General features: G+C 36.8%; 1 protein-coding gene across 1 annotated transcript in view; it reads left to right on the forward strand.

Annotated features, from left to right (window-relative positions):
- Nucleotides 1–12,697, forward strand: part of LOC140144347 (equilibrative nucleoside transporter 4-like) — a 38,758-nt gene that overhangs the window by 16,887 nt on the left and 9,174 nt on the right. Inside the window, exon 2 of the mRNA XM_072166171.1 lies at nt 10,794–10,868. Within this exon, the coding sequence (XP_072022272.1) occupies nt 10,794–10,868 (75 nt within the window). The remainder of the gene's footprint in view (nt 1–10,793; nt 10,869–12,697) is intronic.

The following is a 12,697-nucleotide window of genomic DNA, read 5'->3' on the forward strand; positions in this document are numbered from 1 at the left end:
TAAACCCGCTTATTGAAGATTAAACCGATATATGCAGTACTAAACCATTATATAGTAATCTATTGTCCAATGCAAATTTATTAACACCTGATAATATTAATCCAATGAGCGACCAAATTGTCCGCTACGGACGACTAATCCAATCGATAATGACGCTATTGACATGTACGAGCGGAGCTCCACTGACCGAGTTTTGGGGTATTTTTCACTGAAAGGCAGCTGTTTGCTGTCATTTACTCATCAAGGCGGACCACCGTTATTATAAGGACTATGCCAATTATTTAAAGATTGACATGTAGAGAATAAGCCATACTTGATTGACAGAAAGTACTAAATTTGTACCTATGACGGTTTTATGACACCAATTTTCCAAATATGACCAAGCCAGGGCTGCCCGGTGAAGCAAAATGTGCATTGGAATAACACGGCGAGTTTGGATAGATGGTAGGATTTCTTTTTAATAAAATGTATGTTCCCCGTTATTAAAGCTTGTACCGGGTTGAAGATTCAGATATTTGGAAAAGAATAAGTAATTGAAACATAGAGCAAGTACTAAAATCATAGCTTTTATACTTTTTGATATATGATGCTAACTAGTTCATCCCCTATAGCTACAATACAGCGCTACCAGTAGGGTTCAATTGCCTATATTGTGAGTGCCCCTGTGTTGTGTGCATACATGTAGTTAACAATAACTGCATGATGCATGGTATATACCAAATCATTGACTTCAGAAAAGGAAAAATATTTAAGAGTTTTTAATATAATATGCCCACATCTGATTATGGTTTTGGTTTATTCAACATAGTACATACACGATCAAACTTTGAACGAAGAATACTATTTAAAAAAAATAAAAAATATTGCTCGATCGACGAAGGGCTCAGTTGTATGATCGAGCCTTAAATGGCTATGAATTTTCAAAACGTTCTCGATAATTAATTCCACGAGCCATTGTCGCATCGTATCGGCCTAAACGACGGTGTCCAAACCGATATAACATGATATAGATCATGGTGATATCCACTAGTGGAAATTCATAATGTGAATTCTTTGAAGCGATATGAGAATTGGACAAAAACAATGAGAATTGAAAATATTCTTTATGAAATTTTTATGAAACTGTAAAGTTTAAACCCTTTGGAACTGATAGGGGTCCCACAGAGTATAAAGTTTCATAGAACATTTAAAAATGAGAAATTTTCAATTCTCATACTTGAACAATTCTCACCGCTTCGGGGCGAAATCTCATTTTAAATTTCCACTATTTTTGTGTGCATGGGTGATGGTGCGGGGTATACAGATAATAAGTTCCATGGCCTTTTGATGAAGACGATGTGTGCCACCTATATCCCAACATGTTGTTTGGGTCCCAAGTAACATATTTTTACTATAGATTTCAGCAATGTTCTTCAGCGGTCTACCGATTTGGCCAGAGGATGATTTAAGGAAGCCCCATCATGCACTTCAAACGTGTTATCACTAGAGTTTCAACTGCCATTTTACTTTTCAAATCCCATTGAATTCTGTGCAAAAGATGTTGTTTAAGAATTGTGCGTGTGTCATTATTACTTGGTCGATTTCAGAACAAAAGTGATGTATGCATAAAGGATAATTCACACCTTCTGTAGGTAACATAAAATGTGAAATCGACTAGCATTTTGAATGCGTTTTTATTGTAAATATATCATTCCAAATTCAAATTTAACCATGCCCGTCAATACAATGTGCGAGCAGTGGTGTCATGTTCACTCACACAGCTGTGCTAAGTGGTGGGAAGTGCTTAAATCATCCTCTGCGATTTGGCGGTGTTTATGGCGTAAACACGGAAGTGGGGTTTCTGATTGGCTAAAATTGAAACACGTCACCATCACATTGGCACCTCATTCGCTGGTCAAGTTGCGTAGCATCGTGTGACCTAGTTCTTTTTACGCGATAATCAGACAGAGCAGACGGACACCCGCTAAAGGAATTCGCTGAATAGTATAGTCTCTTGCGCAGTGTGCGATTTGTTTTCAATTTGTTTTCACCATTGAGATCGGACCAGATCAATCCTGCTAGCTTCATGATCACGTTATCATCAACGGACGTATGTATATAATCAGAGCGTCAAACGATATTGACCAATGAGATTAAGCGTTTTTTCATGAGTCCTCAACTACAAACCACTTCATTTGCCAACTTGTGATTCAACTATAAAATTGGCTAAAAACGTTGTTTACGGCTTTTCATTATTATCAATTTCATTATGGCCAGGCAAGAGAGAAGGCGCTATAACTGACAATAGCAATAATAGCACTCTTATTCACATGTCTTGCGATCGCGCGTTTCTGCCATTACTTTGTATGTATAATCGCAATAATCGCACCGCGATTTTGAAGAATTGCTATTTGTGCTATTAACACTTATATTTTTCAAACTTAAAATATTTCTACAGCAGTAAAACGGCTTAACGTGGTACGCTATTCGCGCGAGTATGCTATTTTTCCCTAAGTACTTAAGAAGTAGTGCTATTCGCGCGATTTTGCGATTTTGGTGGTTGATTGATAGATCTATATAGGGGGTGCGCTATTCGCGCTATTTTGCGATTTTGTACTTTGGTCCATTATGATGGGGAAAATGCCTTAACCCTGAAGCGCTATTCGCGCGATTATGCTATTTTTCCCTAAGTACTTAAGAATTAGTGCTATTCGCGCGATTTTGGTGGTTGATTGATAGATCTATATAGGGGGTGCGCTATTCTCGCTATTTTGCGATTTTGTACATTGGTCCATTATGATGGGAAAAATGCCTTAGCACTGAAGCGCTATTCGCACGATTATGGTATTTTCCCCTACGTACTTAAGAAGTAGTGCTATTCGCGCGATTTTGGTGGTTGATTGATAGATCTATATAGGGGGTGCGCTATTCGCGCTATTTTGCGATTTTGTACTTTGATCCATTCTGATGGATAAAATGCCTTAACACTGAAGCACTATTCGCGCGATTATGGTATTTTTCCCTACGTAGTGTGTGCTATTCGCGCGATTTTGCGATTTTGGTGGTTGATTGATAGATCTATATAGGGGGTGCGCTATTCGCACTATTTTGTGTTTTTGTACTTTGATCCATTCTGATGGAAAAAAGGGGTATTTTGTCGATGAGTACTACTTTTCTGGAAATGGAGACAGCTGGGGTTGGGCGGTTCGGGGAAGGGGTATATTGTCGGTGAGTACAGCGGTTCTCGGCAAATTGCGCGTGCTTTTTTTAAGTAGAGAAGTGATGTTTGGGCTTTCGGGAAGGGGTAATTTGTCGGTGAGTACTACATATCTAAACATCCTCGTCCTGACAACTCTTTCAGAGGATGGCGACTTTAGACACAGCGGTTATCGGCAAAGAGAAATTTAGAATCTGGTGTGGAGGGTTTTGGGGTGGGCGGGCAACTTTTTCAGAGGATGGCGACTTTAGACACAGCGGTTCTCGGCAAAGAGAAGTGATGTTTGGTTGGGCGGTTTTCGGGAAGGGGTATTTTGTCGGTGAGTACAACATATCTAAACATCCTCGTCCTGACAACTCTTTCAGAGGATGGCGACTTTAGACACAGCGGTTCTCGGCAAAGAGAAATTTAAAATCTGGTGTGGGGCTGGGCGGTTTTCGGGAACGGGATGGTCATATCTAAACATCCTCGTCCTGACAACTCTTTCAGAGGATGGCGACATTAGACACAGCGGTTCTCGGCAAAGAGAAATTTAAAATCTGGTGTTGACGGTTTTGGGGTGTTTGCAGAAAATTTTAAAAAAAAGGCGATACAACTCTTTCAGAGGATGGCGACTTAAACATAACGGTTCTCGGCAAAGAGAAGTGATGTTTGGTTGGGCGGTTTTCTGGAAGGGGTATTTTGTCGGTGAGTACAACATACGTATCTAAACATCCTCGTCCTGACAACTCTTTCAGAGGATGGCGACTTTAGAAACAGCGGTTCTCGGCAAAGAGAAATTTAAAATCGGGTGTGGACGGTTTTTGGGTTGGGCGGTTTTTAGAAAAAAAAAAAAAGCGATGTTTAGGAAAGGTGTTCGTGGATAAAATAAGGAGTCAATTATATACTCATTTACTGTTTCATATAATTAAAATTGTGAATACTCAAATTGCGAATGCTTTGTATTTAATAAGAAGGAGCCAATATAATTATACTCATTTACTGTTTCATATAATTTAATTGTGAATGCTCAAATTGTGAATGCTCAAATTGTGAATGCTCAAATTGTGAATGCTCAAATTGTGAATGCTCAAATTGTGAATGCTCAAATTGTGAATGCTCAAATTGCGAATGGTCAAATTGCGAATGCTTTTTAAGTTAAGAGAAGTGATGTTTGGGGTTGGGCGGTTTTCGGGAAAGGGATTTTGTCGGTAAGTACTTCATATCTAAACATCCTTGTCCTGACAACTCTTTCAGAGGATGGCGAGACACATCGGTTCTCGGCAAAGAGAAATTTAAAATCTGGTGTGGACGGTTTTGGGGTGTTTGCAGAAAATTAAAAAAAGGCGATAATATTTAGGAGAGGTGTTCGTGGATAAAATAAGAAGGAGCCAATAGATACTCATTTACTGTTTCATAAAATTAAATTGTGGAGTTGAAAACTAAATCTGGTTTAGGGAGGTTTTAGAAAAACGCAAAATCGCGTGAATAGTTCATGCTTGAGGTAGGTGATGGAATCAGCGAGATGAGCAAAATCGCGTGAATAGCACAAGCTTGAGGTACTGTAGGTGATGTACAAAAACGCAAAATCGCGTGAATAGCACAAGCTTGAGGTACCATACGGAAGGTGATGTACAAAAACGCAAAATCGCGTGAATTACTGTTTTGTTTATTCTGTGCTCTTATGACAAGAATCACGCTTTCACATTAACGTGTGCTACTTTGCGTTATTCTGTGCTCTTATGACAAGAATCACGCTTTCACGTTAACTTGTGCTACTTTGCGCTATTCTGTGCTCTTATGACAAGAATCACGCTTTCACATTAACTTGTGCTACTTTGCGCGATTGTTGCTATTGTCAGATTTAGCGCCTTCATGAGGCAAGACAGGAAAAAACAACACCGCAAATGACGTGGTAAGCGTTAATGAAGGTAATACCAAAGCAAATAAGGACAGACAGGTTAAGCGTAGGAATGACATTCACTGTAACTAAAGCAGTTTTAGAGGTATCAAGTTTTATCATTGTAAAAATGTTTCAACTTTTTCGCCAATTATAGAGCCGGACAAACTTTAGCAGAGGAAATGGCTATCAATTTGAGGAAACGATGGCATATGGGGGAAAAGGGGATAGGAAAAAAATCGAAAAACATTGCTCCTGAGGAAGAAATTACTTTCTATATACATCCCTGAAATGGAATGTACCATCATCACGAGTGTAAATTCTTTCCAGTCCTATATCTCATGTTTTTTGGTTCGCTTTTTTTGTAAAAGTACATGACCTTCGCTAAGTGATAGTTCACTTTAATACCATGTGGGTGTTTCGGTCATCCTTTGCTTATGATTACAGACATCGGTAGTATATGACTTCTTCGACAAATGCGTGAAATAAACATACAACACGTGTGATATATCAAACACCCATCTCACTTGCAAGATGTTACTCGCGATGTTTATTCAGGAGGATCCGTCCATGTGTGATTGCATTCAGAAAAACAACATGTTTCTAAAAATAAACTGATCTAAAATAAAGCATTATATGGGTCGAGTAAAACACATGCCTTGGACGTTTTCTCAGTAAGTCAATCTCTCTTTATTTTTAGACTTATTCAAACAGATTTGTCTTCTAAACCTGACCGCCAACCTAGATCTGTTTTGAGCATGCATCGTCCGTACGCGTTAGCCATTTCAACACAATTTTGAAAATAGAAACGTTTCTCTTGGTGTTTTATTAACAAATTTTTAAAATCCTGCCATTTTTAAAGTTTAAAAACTTTAAAATTGCAGGATTTTAGGATCTTCTTCTTTAGGATTTTTTTGTTATTATTTTCTTTATATTTAAGGGGGTACTACACCCCTCGATAAATTTGTGTCTATTTTTGCAATTTTCTCAAAAACTAATAACACAGTGGTAACAAAAGTTATGTATATTATAGGGGCAATTACTACACTGGAATTTCAGTGACCCAAGATAAGCGGTTCGTTATTTATGATAAGAAAAGAGGTACCGCAAGAATGTACCTCATTTCCGATCATTATACTGAACCACTTGTCTTGACATTTTTTAACATGGTAAATTTACAGCATTGGCATAATTTGTATAAGTCTAGTATGTACGCATAATGACGCATGGGGATATTACATAAAGCGTCAATATATTGAATATGAGCACATTGCTTACGACAGTTCTGATATCTATAGGTCTATATAGGTCTATATCACAACTGTTGCTGTTTATAGTGAATCAAATTAACCGCACACAATATTCCCTCAAGTTTTGAACCATAGTACAGTGATATACCACTTGCGGTAATATTATACCAAATTATCCTCGATTGCGCCATTATCCGGACAATTTCTGACCGGACAGATTATAGTTACCCCAAAGTACCGTACATACATCTACATGTACTCATGACACATTCCAGGGTTTTGAAGAAACTGTTATGGTAATGATTATACCAATAATTAGTACTATAAAGACGTCTTGTTAAACTAAGGGAATGATTGGTAATTAACAGTTAATGAGCCTTCCTATAATCATGATAATCAATGCCTGACTGAGCGAGAGATTAATCTGCATAATGAGCATGACTTCATTTGCTATATAATATCGACATCAGATTCATATGACCAAGCATACATACACAGCTATGCCATGATTTATATTAGGGTAATAATGAAAAGTAAGGAAATGGACATGTCACCCACAGCACGCCCTTTCTAGCTGATTATTTATGTATTGTATTGTTTTAAGATTAATTCGTATTATATTCTGTTATATTGCGATGAAATTTGATTTTTACTGATAGAGATGTTGCAAGCTTTTGGTATTGGAGAACACAATTTGCAGCTTATCAACTGCCGGTTACTGTAATGAGCATTTTGAAAACTTTGACCTATGACTGACATTGATATTGTTTCCTATTTTGATATATTAGGCATCCTGGAAATACATGATATGTATGATAATATTATACCAAATTATCCTCGATTGCGCCATTATCCGGACAATTTCTGACCGGACAGATTATAGTTACCCCAAAGTACCGATCTACACACCCTTCTCTAATACTTAAAGAGGAAGCCCCACCATGTACCAGATCAGTTCTTCTGGGGTGAACCAAACCTGCCTGGTTATCAAATTAATCAGTGACAAGGTTATCTTCGACAGGTGCTGATTGATATTTTAATGATATTGAATCAATTAGCACCTGTCGAATTCAGAGATATCCTTCTGATTAATTTGATAACCAGGGAGGTTTGGTTCACCCCAGAAGAACTACTCTGACAGGGCTTCACATAAAGCAAAAACAAATGCATTAGTACACAAATTCACAATCATACCTGGGTCTCAATGATCTCTATCTTCGACTGCTAGGCAACTAAACTAGGTGTTTAATTAAGTTGACATTTCCTTGCTGTTCGGATGTGTATGATGACGTATTAAATCAACTCATTAATTGTAGCTGTACAAATGTTTTAGCATATAAGGTGAGATAACGGGCGAAAGAGAGAGAGATAGAGAGCGCATTTTAAAAACTGATATTAGGGTAGTAGTACAGCTTAGTAAAACTACACGATCTAATGCTGCAAAAATGAATGAAGCTGTGTGCTCTTTGTTTTGATACCTGTTTTGGGTAATGCTATGTTAGACATTGGCATAATTATAAAACAAGGACTGTCTTTAAAAAAAGATAACGCCATCGATGACGATCATCTTTCTTAATTTTGTGTTGATAAGTACTTGGAATGCTAGCAATTTTGTGTGCGTGGCATAATTAACAAATATCGGTATTTATTGGTAAATGACATAAAAAGTCTCATGACAACACCAAGAATTACAGCTCAGTGTGTTTATATAAAATTGGATATATATCTGCTGATTAAAAATAATCAGTTGGGAATATTCAAAACATCTAAGAAGGACAAATCAACACTGCATTATAAGAGGCGGTTAATTGATATAGAGTTTTCCATTGAATAAAAATGTTAGGTACAGATCATTTTGACTGATCCTGCGTCCATTTCGACATGTTAGCGTAATACATGGATCCCATGCTTGGTGTCTCTGAAAGACCTGTACCGTCGGAAATTGTATTCAGTGGTATTTTAATTTATGAACCAAACAAGATTGAATAATATTATGCAATTATCCAATAAGACATTAAATTTTGAAAATTGACCGATTCGTTCAAGAAATTATAAGACTTTTAACATGTTTATGATGACAGTTCATTCTGAATCCTGTCCACGGATTCCATACAGCGGTCAATGAGCTGAATTTTTTTTTTTTTTTTTTTTAAAAGGTTTGACTACAAAACCAATTCTCTTATAAATGCCTCTACGCACGGTTTCCACCTCGATACACCCGAGTACACACACCTTTCCAGCAGAGCGAGTCTAGTCTCCACGCAGCCTGTGTTATATTACACGGTTGAGTGCATAGCATCATAAGAGCTGTGTTAGATCTAGTGGAAAATTTACATCTATGATCAGTTTTTGCCAAAACTTTAAGTGTTCCCTTCATATCCAATCAGAATTTTTTTTTTATATCGAACGAAAGCTAACACTTCCCCCTAAAACGCTTTTTTACATTATGTCAACAGATAACGCAATTCAGTGCTATGATCTGTTGAAAACTACCTATCCAAGCACGCTTATATTGGCCATATACTAGCTACATCAGAATGAGCAATGGCCAATTCTCTTTAAATTGCAAATCTTGTGCAAAAAGGTACTGATTTCGCCTGTTTTGTCATACGGTTGTAAATTCAAATACAAATAATGTTAATCGACCTCTCCGTTCTGGAATTATAACAATTTGAAAATCACCCCTCAGTTTTAATCCAGTCCATGCCAATCTTAAATAATGTGCATTGAACCATTGGTGCCTAATACCACTGACTACCCAGTGCTTGATACTTTGTACAGCCTGAACTGAGGCGGCACTTTTACAACCTGTACCAAGTACCATACACTGGATATCTGGTGGTATTAGGCATAAGTGGTTCAATACACACTATTTAAGTTTCATGTGAACTGGATTAAAACTGAGGTGTGATTTTCAAATTGTTATAATTCAAGAATGGAGATGTCGATTTAAAAAAAATATAAAAAAATATGTAGTAGCGGCTTGGTCAACCAATAACACCATGTACACTATTCCGTACTCAAAAAAGTAAATAATCCGACGGTATAGTTCTTTCAGAGACACCATGTAAAAAAAAGAGAAAAAAAAAAAGAAAAGCGTCAACAGGGTACTGGTTAACCGGTATCATCCGGTATGTATATATGAAAGTATCCGGTTGAATACCGGAATCTGATAAATATTGATAAAATAGTACATAGAAAGGACCCTGTTCGTTTTTACACGGTCTTTTAAAATATTACAATATTTGTGAAACCCAGGCTCAAAACAGGCTCGGGATATCCTTTTATATAAACATGCCTTTGCATACCGATCTATTTAATGTGTCTTGAATTTGATTACGATATATTTTGCCGTGAAATTGAATTATATAATACCATCAACGAGACCATGAAGTCAAGCCCATGTATTAATAGGGGGTAAACATGATACGTGGAAAAAGAATCAGATAGTGCTGTCTTCCGAGATACAGCAGGTGACTACCGTCACTGATTAACATGCGCGACGTATTTACTGTTGCTAAAAATAGACGTCGTCTAGAACCCTGGTCTAGAACGCTATTTACATCATCCTTGCCTTGATAAGAAATAATTTATGTAATTTGCACCATTGCACAGAAACGATTCGCCATTATATATTACAGAATTGACGTATTAAATGTATATTGTTTCATCATAATTATTTAAAATGAATATTTTAAAATTACATAAACAGAAATTTTCAGTTGAGTCACACATTGGATTGCGAGTTTAATACGGATAATTGCATGCATGGATATATGGATTGCGGTGCTCCCATCAAAAGATGAAAAGTTGCCCTTTAATAGCAACAACTATTTTACAATTGATTGATTTGAAGAAAAACCGCGATTTTATACAAAAAAGTATTTATTACGCAGAGGAAGACAGGAGGGGGTCTGTGTCCTTAACTTTTTCCATGGAGGACATACCCCAAAAACCAAAAATCCTTATAGAAGAAAAAGTATAACAATATAAATTCCCCTGTGTATTTTCCCTTTAGCCCGAAAAATACCACGTTTGGGCCAAAATCAACATGATCAATGACCAAATTTCACCTAAATGTTGGGCTAAAATAGTCTGTAATTGGAAATATTTCGCGTGCTTCGCGCGCAAATGTCCCAGTAACATCGGAAGAAATCTGTGAACAAATTATGGTAGCTCGTCCCCACCTAGTACATGTAGTATAATACTTCCGCTGCCACTGGATGTTTTATCATAGATTATTTGGCAAAGACTAACCAAATCAACACTTGATACATATTGTGTATATAGTTGGGCTATAAATATTCTTTATTTACTCACATCCTCTGTATTTTATGTTTTAAATGTATGCTTTTTGTTCCTGTAAAAGAAGTATCAAATGTATCCAAGATTTGTCTTCTTAAATCAAATACATGTCTAGTGAAATGATTGAATCTTATAACTTTATTTTGTGTTATTTTTTTCGCAGTACAGCAGTCTAGTTTTTATGGTTATGCAGGTATGCTTCCTCGACGGTTTACACAAGCAGTCATGACCGGAGAAAGTAAGTACCAAGCAATAGGTCTTAGGTTCAAACCTGCGTGTCAAATACGTTTTTTTGTGTGTGTGACGTCTAGCCCTTTTCGCCAGCTAAGAGCTGGCTATCTAATTCGGAGATCGTCTTTGTTACACGGTTGACGATGAAAATGCAATGCGACCACCACCTGGTTTGGCGAACTGTCATGGAACATGATGGATCATAAAAATGCCTTCCACCCAAACTAATTACAAGACCTCTTCTGCATCGAAGCTGGCTTCCCCTTTTAAAGGGAATTTTTATTCTATTCACAGATTATCATGCATTGTAATCTTTTGTCCAAAGTTCGATGCTCCAAACATTATTTAGAGTCAAGCACATACATTATCAAAACAATAGGTAACAAAAACAGGCCTTTAAAAAAGACCACGCCACAGATGTTTCATAATAATTTTGCATTAATAATTTCCTGGAATACTGGGGATAATATTATATGTTTAGTATGTGGAAAAATTAAGCGGGTGGGAAATACTACCGTTACGTAGTTACTGCCATGTACATATAATTCAAATTGTAACAAAAAACGACAATCCAACAATCTATATTCAGTTGACCTTAAAATGATCTACAAAGGACAATCTAGAATGTAGAATTACGGAAACAAAAGGTTAATGCATTTACAGTTCAATTTATATGTTAATTGTAAACATGATAAATGGCTCAGGAACAGAGAGCTACAATCCGCATAACAGTATCAATTGATTTTCATAACACCACGAGTACTCGATAAACAGATTTAAATTTATGCAAATATTATGCTTTTTATTTGGCATCAAAATATATTTTGAACTTTTATATTTACATTATGTTGCTGCAAACAATTTAATTTTGCTCACCATGGATGTAAGATATAAACGGTTCAAAACAGACCATTACCGGGTGCCAACCTCAAACCAACTAGCATCTCATCAGACCTGAGTACTTCTGGAAATGTTCTGTTTCTCGCCCTTTATCTAACACATACATGCATATTTGTTTTAATAACGTCCCCTCCGCAGAACGGAGTCACTGTATTCTTATGGTATGCTTCATACTGAATTCTAAATTAAATCATGGGAAACCAAATGGGTCTGAATTTAACCTACAGACGTTGCCAATTGTGATGCGATCAAGCAAAATCAGTCGGAACTCGGAAATATTAAATTTTGTGTTTCTTATAGGATAAAAAGAGCATTTACAAAGCTGCATTTTGCAGAAAACCCTATTGTAATTAAACAACCCGTTCCAAAGATATGAGCGATTAAAGAGTTTCCAAAACACAAGGAAACAAAAGGAAATATTTACTTTGTTTGGCTTTATCTCAAAATCAATATTTCCGAGTTCCGACTGATTTTGCTTGATCGCATCACAATTGGCAACGTCTGTAGGTTAAATTCAGACCCATTTGGTTTCCCATGATTTAATTTAGAATTCAGTGTGAAGCATACCCGAAGAATACAGTGAATCCGTTCTGCGGAGGGGACGTTATTAAAGCTGTCGGTCCCGTTTTTCAGAGAGCCCAAACTGTATTATAACTATATCGCACAGCCAGTTTCGAAAGGAGCAGGCCTAGGTGTTAACACCGACTATTCCAATCTGTATCGGTGATTGTAGTCATGGATCTCAAAGGAAATAAACAGTCCTTTTGAAGGCTTTCTTAGGTTAGAAATAATCAACCAGTATTTTTTATTATTTTCTAACTGGCCGTTCTGCAATATTTGACAGGTTTCTCTGACAACTCTCATTTCTTTTTGTAAATTACAAATTTCCATTATTTTGTCTCCGAATTGTCACTGCTGTGATCATCCTTTGCAACA

The sequence above is a fragment of the Amphiura filiformis genome, unplaced genomic scaffold (assembly GCF_039555335.1).
Source record: "Amphiura filiformis unplaced genomic scaffold, Afil_fr2py scaffold_50, whole genome shotgun sequence".
Lineage (NCBI taxonomy): Eukaryota > Metazoa > Echinodermata > Ophiuroidea > Amphilepidida > Amphiuridae > Amphiura > Amphiura filiformis.